The following is an 18,739-nucleotide window of genomic DNA, read 5'->3' as shown; positions in this document are numbered from 1 at the left end:
AGAGTGTGACTGTCTTCATCACAGAACAGACAGAAAAAGAAAATCACCACACAATACTTGTTAGTGTGTAGCTGATTTCTCTAAAAGTCATCTACTGTCACTACTGTCTGTTCACAACTGTGAAGGATATACATTTGCTACTGAGTATGCAATAATCTGAAGTCTAAAATGTTATCTAACTTTCATAAGCATCTTCACTGTAGCGGTTAAAAAAAGGTTTTTGTTACAGTTTTCCGACTTGCATTTTAAGCCCTACAATACTTTTATTAGTGCTTTAGGATGTTTATTTCTCATTTATTTGTTGCTACACTAGAGTGACCCACAAAAGCAGAATCATGACTACACTCCTTTTGTAGTTAGTGCTATACAAATACACACCACGATGCAGGCGCTGACCCAATAACCTGACAGATACAGTCTTCTCCATGGATGCCTGCCCTCAGGGAAGCAAATTTGGAAAGTGGAGATAAAACTATTCCTCTTTTCCCCATTTTCAAGCAGGAAAAATAGGAAAAATAATTATTAAAAAAAAATCTACCTTTCTTCATGGAAAAAAATGCAACTATATTTGTGGGTGAAATTGAATTACTTGAATATCCAAAGCTTGTGATTAAAAGTGTAGCACTGAAATTAGTCTAAATTAAGCACCTAAATACAACTTAAAATTGGGCTATCAGCATTTAACTAACTGCTTCTACCTATCATCACATTAGACGTCTACATTGCCTAAATTATATACTCAACCAGAAACAGTCAGAGTTAATACAGTATGGTAAAAATGTTCAACTACCTTCTTACAGGCAACATTCATTTTATGACCTACCAGTTGCTAACTTGCATATACAGCAAGATGAGGCATCATATCCTTCAAGAAAAGACATCTTTTTGTATTTTTAACAAGGTCAGGCTGTACAAATGCTAAGTCATCATCTCACAGGGCAGATTTCCCTTATGTTAAAACTGGAAGGCTATAGTATCAACATACTGTCAGACATTTTCACTTCATACTTTGACTTTTTATGCTCTGTTCCTGCCAACACTTTGGTTCCTATAAAACCGTATGTCCTCAGGGCAAACTCCATCATCGGGGAAGCTACTGTAGTTCTGTCATTGACTTTAATGGCTGCAAGACCAACCTGCAGACCAGAGCACCTCTCCTCTCTCCTCAGTAGAGCACACGGCACGCTGCACGTACTTGCTAAGTAACAGTATGAAATATTTGCTTAGAGAGGAAAGCAAAAGCCCTTCTGCAGAACAAACAAGCAACCCGAAATGGACTTCCCCGGAATCGGAAAATCCTTGCCTGACCTTGAGCGAGGGAACTGTTTGCCTAAGCAAAAAATATTAACAACTCTCTCCTCCTGCAGCTGGGAAGTCAAATAGAGCAGCCTTGTTTTTGTGACAATGAACCAAGCGCAGCTGTAAACAGGCAGCGACAACGACGGGAGAGCCTCAGACTGGGCAAAGCTGGGCACAGCTACAGGTCACTGCACGTGTGTTTCAAAGCAGTTTTACCTTCCTTCTACACTCCCCAGGCCAGGCATTTTCCAGCAGCGGGAGAAGAGCTTCACAGGGTGATGCTGAGTTTACTGACTTGGAGTGTGGCAGTCGCTTCTTATTCGGAAAGCTAAAAAACTACTGAAATTCTCCCGGAAATCAGTAGGCTGAAACAGTAAGGGGCCTGCAGCCTAAACAAAGCCATGTGGGAAGCTGATGGAGGCGTTAACTATACGAACCAAAGGGGTTTTTATTGTGCTCTGATGAAAAAAAAAAGAAAAAAAGCTTTTTGGGTTGAAACCTGAACAGCAGGCTTGGAGCTGCAAGCAAAGAAAATATCCTCTTACTGTTTCCTCTTTTGTGTCCAAGGAACAAAACTCTCTATATCCTTAATAAGGGAACTGAAAAGCATCAAATTACTACTAAATTCTCTAAAATTGCAAATATTAAAGAATTCTACTAGACTAAAAAGGCAATAAAGAAATAGAAATCTATTGCTCTTGCTTTTTACTGGTGTGGATGCCTGCAGGGGGTCCTTCTGCGGTGAGGCGCAGCTACTCCGGGCAGGTTTCGGCTGGTGGGATGGCTGTGGCACTGACAAGTCTTGCTCAAGAAGTCAAGGTACTTTCTGGAAGATACTAATTTCTACAAGCTGACTGCTACCTGCCTGGAAAATTTGAAAAATGTAGCTCTGGCAGAACATGTATTAATCAGAAAAAGGCATACTTACTCCAGAATAACAGCATCCATGGGGAAGCTATTTATTCCACAATAGCTATTCTGATTAATTATTCCTTGTCAACAAGCTATTAGATGTGTGAACTGAGCTGACCTGATTCTCTCATTTATGTAAAAGTAAAAGTGAAAATTCATAGAAATATTTGAGCCTGAAAATGTGTTTAGAAAAGAAACAGCCATAAAAAACGACAATTAAATATTTCACTGTTGCCTCATTCTTTTCGGCACTGGTCACCAGCTTACATGCCTGGCAATCAGCACCGTGCACTCACACTGTCCGCACAGAAACCAAGCAAAGGGAAAGCAGTCTTCCATTTTCCAGTCAGACTCAATTTTCATCTTTCTTTTTTGCAGTCTACCTGTCAGCAAAATGAGTATCTTATAAACTCTTACAGATTCTGCTAATGGAGTTATTTCTGCTCAAGTGACTTGCACCTGGTTGCCCTCATCTCTCCAGGCTCTCAGGGCTGGGAAGGGGTGGGTTTCCCATTAGGAGGGGTGTGAAATCTTAGAAGCAGATCTGAATAAACCGCGAGAGAAAGGTACTCTCCACCCTAAGAGCATCACAAATGTACACTGTTCTGGACGCACAAGTCTGAGACTGCCGGCAAGAGGTAGCAGTCACTAACCAGGAGATACAAATGTCACACGCAAAGCAGTTTTCTAGGCTACAGATAATCATTAATGGCGCCTCTCTCTCATACTATATCTATTTTTCTTTTCATTTTTGGATCTTTTAGTTGATTAGGTGACATTTTATTCCAATCTCCCTTATCAGCCGTGCAGAATGAAATGGGAGGAAAATGCAAGGTTTTGAGAAAATGCTCCGTGGGCAGCAGGACAACAAGCTCCGAAGCAGCAATTTCTCAACAAACTCTTAACACTACGTATTTGGCTGAGGCCTAACAAACTCAGGCCAGCGTGTATGTAAGAATAACTAACTAGAATTGTATGAATACTGCAACTATTTTTTTCTAAACAAACAAATTTAGAAAAAAATCAGCTTGCACAAAACTGAAGAACATTTTACCTGCTTTGTGTTGATGTAAAAGAATAAAACATTTGAAACTTTGAGGCAAACGTGGAACTCTTGAGCCAAAATAAAACATTTGCTCCACTCCAGGCTCATTTAACCCTTTTGTTTTAACTTAGATCCATTTTAGAAAAAGAGAAAACCCCCAGACCAAAAAAGAAACATTTTGTTTTGAAACATTAATATGAAGTGTTCTGTGATCTGTAAACAGAACAACTTCATTAATAGATACTGAAAGCAATTTGTTCCAGTCCCCTCCTATACATAAGTCGCATTATTTGGACCTAGTGACAGAGAGAAATGAAGACAAAAAGCCTTTCCTCACTTAAGGCTCCATCTGCAGAACACTTCAGGAGTCAGATATTTCTGCTTCCTATAAATATTTTCTTCAACTATAGCGTGGCTGTTTACTATGGTAATTCAACATTATACTCATTAAAAGGAATCTGGGAAAACATTCTGGTGCAGACTCTCGAGTTACATATGGAGGCAGTGTACGGTACTGCAAATCACATTAGTAAGTGCATGTGAGGATAACATTTTCAACAAGCCAATCCCATGCTGTAAGTACATTATTTTCAATCCTCAACCAACGGTCGTGTTTTTTAGTTAAATTTTCATACCAGAAGCCAACTATTAAAAAACTCACAGTGTTAAGAAAGCAGCAAGGTTTCTATTAAATCTCAAGAGACAACAGTCAGGAGTATGAACAAACTACTACAAACAGCAAAAACTGTAATTCATACAGCAGGGGAGCCTCTATGCTGAACTTTTTACTGTCAATTACCACACAGAGCATCACAGCATAGGTGCAGACTAAAATGTATTACAGAGGTGTAAATGACTTTGCTTTACCATTGGCATTTCTTTTCTTTTCTTTTCTTTTTTTTTAATATAAAAGACAGCCAGGCACCTCCACCAGTGCAGTACAGATGATATAATAGAGTGATTCAGATTTTGATGAGTCAGATTCTAAATTCATGAGACACCTAGTAGTATGGGTTCACATCTTCCAGATACCTTGTTTTGCACGTGAGAGGTAATGTTGGACCAGATTTTTCCTTTTAATAAATTAGACAATGAAAATATTTCTAACACTACCGCTAAAATAGGATTCACAAAGACCAACCTGAGGATAAAGGAGCACTTCATAGCACTCTCAAGTAATTTAAACAGCCTCGAAGAAAAGACAGAGCACGCTAAAGCAAGTGGCTCTGTTCTCAGTCACACTACTCCTCTCCACATTGCTGTAGCTCACACAGTTAGGACAAGATTTTCCCATTTCCTTGCTGGGGAAGGGATCCTTTCAGGAAATTTTCTATAAGGAATGGTATTAATATTTACTGTATCAGGAGTTTGCATCAGTGGAATCATAAAGTGTTGTTCATCGGATGAGACACATTTTCTCACATGTATATGTGTGTGAATATACATATGTATTTCCTTTTTAATATGATGGAAAGAATGTCACAAAAGTGATCCAACTAACTCCTCACCTATATTTCTATAGTAATCACTGAAGACTCCATTTGTGCTACATACAGTACATTCTTAAATGCACAGATCGTGCAAGCACACTCTTACACATGCACGGCACCACTGGCAGCTAGACAAACTGGGAGTGGAGCTATGGACCAACCCCTTCCTTGGTTGCTCTCTGGCAATATGCCTATTTATTTACCACGTTTGGGAAAATTCTGTATGGTAACTGTATTTCATATTTTTTGTATTTGAGCTTTATGTGCACTTCACATCATCAATATTCTCAAGAAAACAGAACAACAGTTGGAAAAGAAAAAGGTCAGCTTTGAAGTCATCTTATTCACTAACATAAAAGTTAATATAAGGAACATGAAACAAGCCAAATATTTAAGGCCTGATATGAACATTTCTATGCCAACCCCTTTCCAGATCCTGGCTCTTCTAGTCTTCTCACCTACTCTTGCATTTCCTGCACTTTATGACTGTAAATCTGGGAATGTCACAGTAACACATGTTGTTGAAAATGGATCTGTGTTTGCAATTAGTACAAGTTTTCTCAGTAGCGGAATACGATCAGCGTAATGGAGATCAGGGCAGAGGCTCGGGAAAGGCGAGCGCAGAGCAAGGCGGCGCTCGGTTCCGAGGCAGTGGCCTCCCCAGCTCCCCAGGGCAGCACGCGGCAACCTTCAGAGCAGCCTCTTTTCTATCAAAACACTGAGAGGTTTTATTAACTGGATATGAAACGACAAATTCAATCTGACTATCTGCTGTGTTACTGAGCTACTTATTTAAACTAGTCACTATCATTCAGCTCTGCCAAGCAGAATACAAATAATTAATAAAGACTCTTAAAATTGTTATTCTTACACTTTAAAGTTCATTAGGAGAGCACAGTTCTCACCCCTTTAAGCTTTCAACATATTTGAGAAGACACTACTAGCGTTAGCCACATTAGGTCTGGAGTTTTAGGATTAACTCCAGAACAAGAATGCTACAATTAATGCTCACATAATGTGTGCATGTAATGCACATGCATGGACAGGTATGCCCACATATATACACAAACACACACACACACACTAATAAATGGAGATGCTCTGTCACATGAAAGTCAAGTCCTTCTCTAAGCAATATGCTATTATTTAATATCAATAATACCAGTGAGCTCCATTTTCACTGCTGCGGTGCAACCTTGAGGTGTGCGTGTATGCACTCGCCCTCTCTGTACAGAGCGCAGCGAGCCCACGCCAGGGATGGAGCTATGAGAGCCTCGGCCCATAACATTTTCTCAGAGAGCAAATGGGCTATAACTGTCTCCCTTCAGCAAGCAGGTTTTGTTCTCTGAATTCCTTATGTAGGACAACCTAAAAAACACAGTACCATGGCTCTCAGCTCTTGAGGGATTTGAGATTTTCCGTCTTTATACTCATGTAGTCAATAGCTTAATACTATTGTTCTTTGTGGAAAAAAAAGTCCACAGGAGTCTTCACCTTATGTTTACTTGCCTTTTTTACAGATTTCACACAAGCATTACCCAACGCCTGTGCCTACCTGCTTCACCACAGGCTCAGTTAAGTCCAATCAGAGTTGCCAGGAACCTGAGCAAACCGAATTAGTGAGACTGTAAGGCTCATCTGTTTGCATTCATCCAAACTGCTTCTCGAATTTTAGCTGTAATACGTAGCACTCCCCAGCAGCCAAGGCAGCCGCTAACTGAGCGCGCCGCGGTTTGTATCAGGACATTTGAAACCAGCCGGTGTGTGTGTGCGGAAAGGCGGCACCGTGTTTTATTCAATGAATACCAGTGGTGTTTGGCCTTCTGCACACAATAGGATGCAAATAAATCAGGGTATGATTTTCAGAAACAGTAAGCATCCCTGGGGAGCCCTCGCTGCTCAGCAACAATGAAAATCCTTCCCATCAGTATTATATGTATTGTGTAATAATAGCATATTACTTATATATGGACTCAATATCTCTGTGATGGATAGGCTATTAAAATGCCAATGGATGGGTCAGAAATACATCAATATTTTAGATGCACTGGCTATCAACCAAAGGCTATGCTGAGTCATCTGTTTTCTTGTGCTTGGAAAAGCTTGGAGAACGCTGCAGTAAGTGAAAAGTGACTGAAGGGACTTTTGGAAGCAAATCCAAAGCTTGTAGTAAACAGTACTTTCCTTTAAAACAAACAGTTGAGATTGATTCATGAAAGAGAGAAAATGGTGAAAAGAGATCCAGGCAAATTTAAAACAGAGATCAGTAACAAAGAAATTAAGGGGAACGATGGGCTGCATCTTTGAGCTTGTACGTACAGCATCAGTGTAAATATATGTAAGGACAGCATGTAAATTGTGGCTTGGCAGGGCAGAGGAGTGACCCGCAAGGCGGTGCCCAGCACTCTGCACGTCCCAGGGCTGCCGCGCCAGCGTGCTCCGCCTCCCTGGGCCGTGGACAGCGATAGTCGGATTAACAGCACTCAGCAGAGCGTTTCAAGCAATCTCCTGGAGCTACTGAAGCTTCCAGAAGAAGTCAAAAGTAATGGTAGGACAAGAGAAAATGACCTGCTCAAATGAGCTGAATAGTCATCTTATAAATTGAAAACGAAATCATGTAAGTCATGACAGTGAAAGAATGAAGATACGAAATGAGAACAGGAAATAACGTAACGCTGAGGAAAGCCATAGCGAGGCAGAGCATATCCCACCGCAAAGGACATCTGCTCGAGATCGTGGCGTTGCTTAATGGACATCGCACTGCTAACAGACTGCAGATGTATTCAGCAAGAGCAAGTGCAAACCATGTCGTCGTGCATCTGTTATAATGCTAAGACCTTTTGAATGATATTTGTAGTGGTATTTGAGCAGGTAAACATGCCCTTAAGTCTGCAAGTAGGAAAAAGCTAACAGAGAGTTATGAGATGGAAAGTCAAAGATGGTCACGGTACAGCCAGGGTCCAAGTACTGCAGATACTAATGGGATCTAAAAGAAAAAGTACTCCCCCTTCTTGGGAAAAGTATTTCTGCATGTGTTTAACCTTATCACCGTGAAAAACTGCACTGATGTGGAACTGGGGCTTCAGTGTCCGTAGGACTGGGACTCACGGGAATATGTTTTCAGCTTACCATGCATACTAATATAGCAATCCCTGAAAAAAAAAGGAACTGAAAACTTCCTCTCCCCCAAAGCTTTTGTGCTGTTACTACAGACCAAACACTAAAACTAACACTTCCTTATTCCAAGAAAGTGACATTATTTGATGCCTTGGAACTAATAAAATACTTTTATTTCATATATTAAAGTTACACATTTTTTCTACCACGTATTTTTATACAGTAAAAATGTCAGGCTTTCATTCTCAAAGTATTGTATAATCAATCAACCAGAAACTGCACCAGATTATCATGGTGACTAACCCCTGAAATTAGAGCTTGCTTGGAATAGTAATTGTACAACATTATTACAACTTTATCCTTTGGTTGTGACTTTCTCCTAATGAACTTGAAGCACAAAACAGCCCCTAAGCACTGAGATACAAATGTTTGATTTAAACACAATTGGGATAAATAAGACCTTTCCTAGGTGAGAAAATCGTGATCTGGAATATACAGCTGCATTAAACTAGGTACTAGAGAGTGATCTCCTGTGGCTGCATGTCACTGGCAGGAATGTGATCACATCATAACTTCAGAAGTTACTACCTGTCAGCCGAGTTTCTGTAACTCACCTACGTGCACGCTCTTAGCTCACCACAACTGCAGGCAAAACCATATTAGCTTCCATCTTTATGAACCGAATCCAGTTACGTAGCTTGACAGAGGGCAAGTTGTTACGCTGCCACAATACGCTTATAGCCTACGCAACCATCTCGCGGCCAACAGGACTTCACAGATGATGTCACCTCGCTCTCCTGCTTCCTGTTTTCATCACTCCGCATGCACAAACCCCCAAATCCTAGGAACCAGCTTCTGCTTTCGTATTAACTTAACAGTGGTGCATCACCAGTGACTTTAGGGGAATTTTTTTTCTAATTTATGCTTATGCCAAATCAGGCCTTTGAATTTCATATATAAAGAGAAGTGGTTTCAATATGTAGATATAATTTTCTTTTTTTAATATAAAATTAATTGTGAAGGAAACTTAATTACATTTAGCCCATCTGTAGTAGTCAAATTAATTAAATATTTCTCTCTGCACTTATCTCTAATTGTAATGTCAACAGAGCTGTCCTAGTCCATGTTATGCTACCATTAAAAAAGAAAAAGAAAATTACTTTTAAAACCTGCAGTGAAATGATGTTAAGTGTCTGCCTTAAATTGACAAATTCAAGGAGATTTAGAGTTAAGACTGCCAACTCTTTCAATAACTCACTGCTACTGCAGAATATAAAGCATACAAAATCACGATACAGGGCAATTTATACAGAGCCAGTTCTCAGAGTGTATCAGAAAATGCTTTACATACATTATGGGCTAAGCAGGGCTTTTGTGGACAGATTTAAGAGCGCGAGTGACTCAGTGGCTCGGCCGGCAGGGGAGAGCAGCAGACAGATGGGAAAGCACGGGGGAGGCAGCGAGCCCAGCTGTGGGCACTTGTGTGACAGGGATACGGCCCGGGCCACCGAGCCGAGAGGAGCCGAGTGAGTGGGCAGAGAGATGGTTACCGAGGGCTTGGAAATAAGATGGAAAAGGAAGAAGGATTAGGGAGGGATAAGGCAATTTTGAATGGGATTCAGAAATGAGGAAGCCTCTGCCAAAGGACAGCATGGTCATAGAGCCCACAGGATACAAAATCAGAAAGTCTCAAAATATATCCGTAAATGAGGAATCATCACTGAGTCAGAGTGTTTCTACTGAGGTCCCACTGTGACCTCAGTTCTTGGCCCTAAATCAAGCTTATTTTGTCAATGACCTAGAAGAAAATACACAATCATTATACTGAGGTTCGACACAACGCTGGGGTGTGAGATCTCACCCAAGATACTGAGATGGTCTGTTAAGTGTGACACAGGCAATTAATACTTATCTCAATACATCCCAAAGGTAAATTTAAGGACAAAGAATATAACCATGCTTGGGGCAGATATAGTCACAGTCTGAATGAGAAATCTGCACAGCTCCAAGCATGGGAGCAAGCACACTGTAAGGGATGGTAATAATTAAAAAAGAGGAAAACAATAGTCCTTTCTGATTGCCAGGTAAAGAAGTATTCCTCATTAAAAGAAAAAAAAAAAGAATAATTAACTCCTAGAACAATCAGTAAGGATTGCTGTTGCTTTTCTGCCACTAGAAGCTTTAACATAAAGACAGGATATTTTTCCTCAAAGAAATACACTAAACCATGCGTTAGAATGAACTGCTAGAAATGAGGCAGAATAATTTGTGCAAGAACTATGTTTTTCCCAGTAGTCCTAAAACATATAAAGCCCTGGAACGAATCAAGGCTACCGAGGGCTGAGGTAGGGAACACCTAACTGCAAATGCCTTGGTCCAATTGGTGGGAAAGAGTGAATGAGTATTTTTGCAGAGGGCTCTGTTTATGGTACTTTCGGAAACTACTTCTGCACACTTTCTACACTGACTCGCTCAGCAGTTGTTCAAGCAGAGGTCCAGATAATTCTAAGTACTGTGCTGTATCCCAAAGGTAACATTAAGAAACAGAAACATCTCTAAATCTATGCTTTATGTTTGCAAATGTGTTTATTTAATATTAATGTAAGACTAAACTGTGGATGCATTTTGTCAGGCATGGAGTATTAGGATAGACGGTTTCTTATTTGGGTCTCAGTAGGATTTTTTTTTTAAATACATATTAGAGCTATTTTGAATGTGAGGAAGAGTGGAAAAGAGATAAAAATAACATTTAGTAGTTACTATTAAAACATGCTTTTCTTGGAAAACACTCAGGTACTAGGACAACAGGGATGGCCTAAGCCTATACACAGATTCTGCCCTCAAGAAAATCTAACACAAGAGTCTGATCCTGCAACTGTTCACTCACTGCCCTGGTTCAGCTCCAGTCAATGCTACGACTGCCTTGAGTAAACAGGCACAAGACTGACATTCTGTGATAAAAAAAGAAAACATACACCAAAACTACATATATATATAGAAAAGACACTCTAGGATGTGAAGAATAAACAAAGAGACATGAATTATGTATCATACCTCCATCATTGTCCAGGTTATCTCCACACACCATTTCCATGACAACATTACATCCTGCACCACTCCAGCCCACTTGACAAACACAGTGCCATCCGTTCTGATCAAGAGTGCATCTCCCATTTCCATAGCAGAGCCCTGGGCAGCCATCTATAACAGAAAATGTACAAAAGAAGCCTTCATGAAGAAGTTTCGTTCTCTTCGTTTTAGGTTGTAATTACTCTATAACATTCTTAAAAGTAGCATCGTACTTCTGGCCTTCAAATTATCACAGTACAATACTTTGTACTCCACTTATATTCTTGGCTAAGTATGCAAAAATCTTCATCCTGGTCCCTCCCTTTGCTTGCCCAAGAAGTCAGGTCTCAGTGACGAATTATACTGTTTTAGTATGTGAGATTTTGTGCAGAGGAAAAACTCACCAGTGAATAAATGTGCAATAAGATATTTAACAGCCTGCTGTGTCCGTCTTTCTCTCCCCGATGCAAAAATATGTTGTATAATACAAGGAAAAGCACATACATATGCAAGGCTTTTATCAAAGGTATGCACAGAAAATATTGTTTAAATGACAAATTGGCTTTTGTGGGCATACTCCTCCTATATCTCATAGGGAGGGAGATGGTCTTTTTATTTTGTTCATAAAGACTCAGCTGAACAAGAGAAAGACGATTCGATTCATTCTACAAAACAACAATTTTTTCCACAGAAAGAAAACAATTATTTCCTTCCAATGCCCATTGGCCGCTTCCTCACAATGATGTATCTGACTCAAATAGGACGAACACTTGCCCTTTAGTGGCTGTGATTCTAGATCAAAACTGGAACAATGATCGCACCATCCCTGGATTATATGCTTGTAAACTCTGAATCAATAGTAATTTGGACATTCTCAGCTAGATACCTCGCTCTGTATGCCTGTAAGAGGGACGGAGGGATTGTCTCTTGGATGTGCACACTCACGTCCATCTGCTTGCAGAGTTTGGTGCCAGCTCAGACATTTGTCAAATCCTCACCATATCACACAAGGAGCCGAAGGACTGTGGATAAAGCTGAGCAATAAGCTCAACATCGCAAGTGGCATCCCTTCTAAGAGGGCTCCTTTCTCTTTGCCAGCACAGACTTACAGGAATTGACTGCTCTCCTGTACTTGATAGTCAACATCGACACTTCTGTGTTATCAGTGGGAAATTTTTTTTTGATGAAGAAAGAAAACGACTCAGTCTGCATGTGTCTTTGGCAGCCTCAAGGGATAGATGCTCCAGCAGGGCCTTGGAAGAGCTGACCAAGGAATCAGAGAGCAGGTACAACTGGTCTATCAGGTTGTGACCCAAAGCCCAGAATGCAGCACATTTCCTGGCAACTTTGCACATCATCCGTCACCTCCTCACTCTCTGGGCAGTTCATGGATCACAGCTGGACACTGGGAGAGAGGTCAGTCTGGCCCTCACCTTACGAAGAGCTGGAGAAGGGAGCACCATGTTTTTGCACGGGAATTCGGGAACTTGCTGCTCTGAAATTGCATGGGGTTGGCAAACACCATGTACACTACGAAACCCATTCTTTGCCTCTTTTAGAGGATTGGGGGAAAGGGCACGATTTGAGCGTGGTTCTGGGTAAAGGGGATGTTTTTCCACTTTAATTCACTGTCCAGCTGTGTTACTTCACTATTCGACTATGATTATTTTGCTGCTCTGTGTGGTTATCCTTCCAGATTATAAGTCTAATCAAATCAGTGCCTAACCTTTTTATTATTATCTAATTCTGAAAATAAAAACACAAACAAATGCCCAAGTCTTTGGAGAATTTTGGTTAGTTTGATATTTCTGCTAGGAGCATTTTTGAAAGGGGCAGCGTGCATTGTTGCTCCGCGCAGCATGGCTAAGACGGAGAGGGACTGCTGCCAAGCGCAGGGAAGGCAGGTACTTGTAATCGAGCAGGACCTCGGGCAAGGCACAGAAATCTAATGAGCAGCACCAGGCACAAAACAACATTAAAATTTAACTCTTGCTATCAAGTGATTTGAGGAGAACTACATCACATATAGACTAGAGAGTTTTGAAAAATGAGAACTTTTCTATCAAAAGAAACTTACTCCAACTGCAAATGACAAAAATATGTAAAATTTTGTTTTCATGGAAGACAGGGTCAACAATATTTTTTTCCAGTAAGTCCTCAGCTCTGTCATTATTTTGGAATGGTAACCAAGAGCAAAAATCTCATTTGCCTAACATAACAAATTAGATATCCACATGAAACATGCTTACATTGCTACAACTTTGCAAATGAGTTGAACACACTTTCTGTTAAAAGCTACATTTTTTCTGTATCTCTCTCTATGTATATACATATACCTCTATAATCAAATATCTGATCTGTTCTGGCAACTTATAACAGTACAAAAGCTCAGACAAAACAGGTAACACAGAACACGTCACTCCCACTACTTTTCTATCTTTTCATTATTCTTTGCAATGCTGATATGAAAAACTTACCTCGAACAGCATCTAAGTAGTGAGCTTAAAAAAGAAAAGAACAAAACTGAGATGGATTGAATTTCTGTACCAAAATAAAAATACAGAAACCATTTGCTTATGGTTTGCCACCTGCTGGTTAGACATAAACTGTCTCCCTCTTATTACAGTTAGGTCTGTTGCTACTACTATGATCAAAACACATTGCTTGTGTGTCTGCTCTCCATTCGATCACAAGGATGCGGAGGACAGCTTGGGCCATACCTGGTAGTGCCTACAACGTGATTAACAACGACTTAGGAAAAAAGCTCTATTTCCACCTTATTATTCAAGCTCTATTGTCATCATATTATTATTTTTGTCCTTTCTTGATTAAAGATTATATCCTTTCTGGATACAGAGCCTTTTGAAAATTAGGCCCTTCTTCCTCACCAAATCTAATTCTAGAATTAGCAAATACAATTCAGCAAATTCTAGAGCTAGTGAACAAATTATCTTAAAATGATCAAGATAAAGATAAAACATTCTACTTTTTTATCAAGAAGCAAGCACGAAAGCTTATGCTGCTTACCTCTGAAAATTAGATACCTAACTCTTTCATGCAATTAAAATATTTATGAATAATACTGCTCTGGAAAATTATTAATGACATTTTAGATAGAACCACTATAAGGCTTCACAAAAAAGTGTCATATTTCATTAAAAATATAACAATTACATTTGTACAGTAGAGTAATGACTTTGGAAAAACCCAGACATTTGTTAGGACCCAGATACCTTTATATGTTTTTTTTTTCTTTAATTAATGCATCAGTGCTATTTCTTATAAACAGAAAGCTGCACTGAGTTGCCATTCTGCGGGACGAACAGGGTGCATCATCACCAGAGAGGCACCTTTTCACACCTGGCCTGATTCTGTGTCCCTGGTTTTTCAAAATGACTTGAATCTGACTAATGACTATAGCAGATGTTTGTATAACTGGTTTAGATCTTATTTGTTTTATTTCTAGGGGTACAAAAGCCTTACCGATGGTGCAGTGGTCCCCTTCCCATCCAGGGCTGCACTCACACTTCCCATCTTTGCACTGGCCATGCTCAGCACAGTGAGAGTGGCAGGTGCGTTCTTCACAGGTTGGTCCTACCCAGCCTTCTTCGCACTGGCATATCCCTCTTGAACAAACGCCGTGGCTGCCACAGTCCAGGGTACAGAGCTCTGCACAGGATTACAAAAATGGATAAAGTGAAATGGCAATTTCATACTGGATATAGACCTTGCATGGATAATAAACATAACCAGTTCCAGACTAATGCCACTCTTCAACTGGATCAAATACCAGTTACATCACCCACTTCAGATCTCACCCAACCTGACTGCTTCCTTCTTTAGCAGATATCTGCAAGATCATCTATTTGTTTGGGCTGGGGACTGCAGATGATAGTTTTGCATATGGTAGGGCAATGGGTCCAAAACAGACCAGTGGTGATGCAAAGAAGTCCATTTCTTTTGACTGACTTCAGCTGAGGCCTTTGAGCAATTGCGTGCCATACCCAGTCCTGGGTTGCACTGGCTTACTTCTGGAATCTACTGTAAACGCAAATATTATGGGTGGGCTGAGACAAAAAACAAAGTGGCATGTTAAATACACAACAGCAAAACAGTCTTTGAGATATTCAGTGGTTTGTAGTGACAGTAATGGCATTCACTTCCAGTAAGAAGAGTCAACAGGAAGGGAATACTGAGAAAGAGGAACAGCAAGGAACCCACTGTCATGGCAGCATACAACATGACATACCATATATGCCATGCAGATCCCCCTAGTTTGAAAACGGCTTTCAAGGATTAAAGCTTTTTTCCCCCACCTCCTGACCCTCCTGAGCCAACTGCTAAAAACCCATAAAAACCACTGCAGGAAGACAGGAGTACTGTCATTTCACTCAGAACAGTTTCTCTACCTGGGTGTTGTAGAGCTCCACTTAGTGTGAAGTGGAATGAAAGTCCTGAATTGTTTCAATACATCACAATATGCCAATCGCAATTCTACCTCCACTTAGACTAAAGTTGCTCTGTGAAAACAATGGCTTCATTATAAAAGAGTTCTATATAGTTTAAATTTATTTAGAATAATTAGTGTCAGGAGACAGAATTTGCTTGTTATTCTGCAATTAACCTGCCATAGAAATGTTTCCTCCTTCCTCCTCTCAGAGAGCAGCTGATAGTACTATGAGTGCAAGCCAAATAACCATGGCTGTGCCGATTTAAAATGCCAGTGCTACATATTTAGTAGTGGAAAGATTTTTCTCTTGACAGATTTTAAACAATGATCATTTATATCTTGGAACTATTGTACATACACATTCCTGAAAGCATCCGTACTGACAAACACTGCCACTGTCCATACCAAGCAAAGTTCATAAAGTTCAAACTGAAATCTTATTGACTCCAAACATTATAACACGAAGAAAAAAGCAGCACAGAGATATAACTACCCAGTGACACCACCGGGGGGTCCGGGGTCTGTCTTGAGTCAAGTTTCAGCCATTATTTTCATTAATAAACTGGCTCACAGTATATATGTATAGAATTTGTGAGTGAAAAACTGGAAGAGAAGGGTCAAACTCAAAATTACCCTCAGAAGCTGAGGACTTGGTTAAAAACCTCAGTAAAAAAAGTTGCAATAAAATTCAGTAAAAGCAACTATCAAGTACTACACTGAGGAAAGCAAAATAAACTACATAAAAAATGACTAATTTTATTATTCAGCAAGGGACTTGTGAAATATTGGAGCACAAAATAAACATAATTATCTGATGATATTCCCCCAAAAGAGTAAATTATACCCTCTTTTGCATATAAGACAAGGAAGGGGACTGCTTGGCTATACTCTGCTACAAAGATGCCCCAAATAAAAAACTGTGCCCAGTCTGGGGCATCAGCCTTTAGAAAGACTTGACGGCTGCCCACTGATCACATATTAACCTAATGCTTCATGCCTTGGACTGCTTGCCTGCAGGTACCAGGAGGGATTGTGCATCATTTGGCTTGGCTTTTTTGTTTTGTCACTTGTTTGTTCCTTGGAAACCTGGGAGATGGCTCAGAGAGCAGGGGGAGGACTTGCTCTGTCATTTCATTCATATCAAAACCACTCACATACTCCGTTCTCCTCAGATGAGGAGGTAACTCATCCCCAGTTCTGGGACCACAGAAGAATCCTCTCCCCACCGCAGGCCAGACCGGCAGAGGATCATTGCAATTATTTTTGCTTACCTTTATAGCACGGGGCATGGGCTAACTCCTGAGAATTAAATCGAACAAATTACCTGCTACTTCAAGGATTTAGGCTGTTCGAGGGATGCCTTTGATCTCTTCTGATCCCCCTCTAGTTCATTAAAATTATAGCTTTTGGTATTTCATTATAAGCGGAAAAGATTGCAGAGCAGATTTTAAGAAACAGTCTGTGGCCTACACTATGTAGGGCTACGTGGAGTAGATGGTTTTGGACCATTCTGGATTAAATGTCCTCTACACAGCTTTTTGCAGTTGTGGGACTGCTTTAGCTCAAGTAATGCCAAAACTTCAGGGAATATTCAAGACATCAGTATACATAACTTAACTTCAACCTGGAAAGTCTGAAGTGGGGAAAGACAGTGATAGATAGGGCTTTCCTATCTTTTCAGCAGCTCTAGCAGCTTCCTCCACTTCTCTAAGTGCAAATAAATCTCAGAGAATGAGCTGTGGAAAACCTTCCTGTACACATTCCCGTACAGCACGCCTGCCTCACCTCTGCCCACCTTCCTACCAGGTTTACTCTTGACACTTATGTCTTCCAAAGAGAAACAAAAGAAATATGCATTATGGAGTGGAAGGGCATGTGGACATACCCCTGCTCTGGTGGGAAGAAGAGACTGTACAGATCTGGCGCATGTTATTATTTTATAACCCAGGGAATGAAATGGACCTACATGTCTGAAATTTTTTCATCATTTTTTCTCCATGTTCCACACTAGAAATAAAATGTTTAATCACTATTTAAACTCATGAAGTCAATCAGATTAATGACGCAGAGCTAAAAGACTTCCTATCTTTTTAACAGTATAATGGGCCAGTCACTATACAGTCTTTAACTACAAGGCTCCTTTTTCTTATTCTGTTTTGTCACCTAAGATGAGACACAGCCAAGCAAATTTTCCTTTACTTTTAGCCTATTGGAACACAGTGGCTTCATCTATCCCAACCAGACTGACTTGGAAAGACAACATAGTGGCACAAATCCTGGATGCCAAACTGGTTCTCTGTAACAGGAGATGTGAGGTTCGTTGTCCTGTGCCCCCTTATTCAGCTTTTACACCTAATCTCTGCTGTGAGTCCGAGCACAGTAACCATGTACCAGTATCTGCATAAGAAGTGTTACAAGAGGAAAGCCTGACCTAATTTGAATCGGCATAATTTGATTTTAGTCAATGCAGTAATGCAAATGCATACTAGGTGATAATCTGGCCCATCCTTTCGTTGCTAGACAAGTGGATATAATTAGCTGCACTGGAAGAACTTACCAAAACAAGAGAATCTAACGACATTGCAAGAGGGCTTCTCAAGAATGCTTTGTCAATAACCAAAGGAGAAATACTTAACTTTATCTGAACTTTACATACATAATGCCATATAGTGAGACACACATGCGGAATTTTGGAACAATAAATTATTTCAGCAAAATTTCACAGTCATCTATATTTTACTTACAAGAGAGAAGGCACCACAGCTGCAAGGTTATTATTTTTATTAATGTAACTCTTTAGAAAGTGTTACCTCATGAAGTTATTGCTGGGCATAACTATGACCCCAGCACATTTCAGTGAACTGACAATTCAATGCATGTGGTATAAATTAAGGAATGAGAAAACTGTAAGGAAGACACCTGAAGAGTCAAACAGTCCATCGCTCTGCACTGAGGCACAGTAAATAACCCTGCCTGGTCCCTGATGGACCTCTCTCAAACTCATTCCTGGTGGCCTCCAGTGAAGGAACGCCAGAATGAGCTCACCTAGTCCTTGCCTTTCCTTTCCCCCCAACCTCCCAAATATCTAATCTAAATCTTCTTTGATGCAAATCAAGAACAGTGTTTAGCCTGGATAAACACTTCCACAAGCAAGCAGACGTAATGAAGTCTGGTTTCTTGGTTTGGATGAGGCATTTCCCTCAGTTACCCCAGTTGTCCAGCTGCTCAGGCCACTCTCATTTTGTGGCCACTAAGGCCAATCTGTAGATTTACATTTGCTTCAATGATATAATATGAGGCTTCAGAAGTGCTGTTTATAGTAATAATGTAGTCTTGTGCCAAGCAAAACCAAGGGCA

The 18,739-nt window shown here is 40.3% G+C and overlaps 1 protein-coding gene across 4 annotated transcripts in view; it reads right to left on the bottom strand.

The window, feature by feature from the left end:
* Positions 1-18,739, bottom strand: part of TENM1 (teneurin transmembrane protein 1) — a 748,569-nt gene that overhangs the window by 89,413 nt on the left and 640,417 nt on the right. For 3 of the 4 annotated variants that reach the window (XM_064518175.1, XM_064518176.1, XM_064518177.1), the window contains 3 exons: positions 14,416-14,601; positions 13,410-13,433; positions 10,918-11,064 (listed from right to left, as the gene is read on the bottom strand). In XM_064518175.1, coding sequence (XP_064374245.1) covers positions 10,918-11,064; positions 13,410-13,433; positions 14,416-14,601 — 357 coding nt within the window. The remainder of the gene's footprint in view (positions 1-10,917; positions 11,065-13,409; positions 13,434-14,415; positions 14,602-18,739) is intronic. The other variant, XM_064518178.1, reaches the window with a different exon arrangement.

The sequence above is a fragment of the Dromaius novaehollandiae genome, chromosome 11 (assembly GCF_036370855.1).
Source record: "Dromaius novaehollandiae isolate bDroNov1 chromosome 11, bDroNov1.hap1, whole genome shotgun sequence".
Lineage (NCBI taxonomy): Eukaryota > Metazoa > Chordata > Aves > Casuariiformes > Dromaiidae > Dromaius > Dromaius novaehollandiae.
This window is presented reverse-complemented; position numbering and strand designations above follow the sequence as displayed.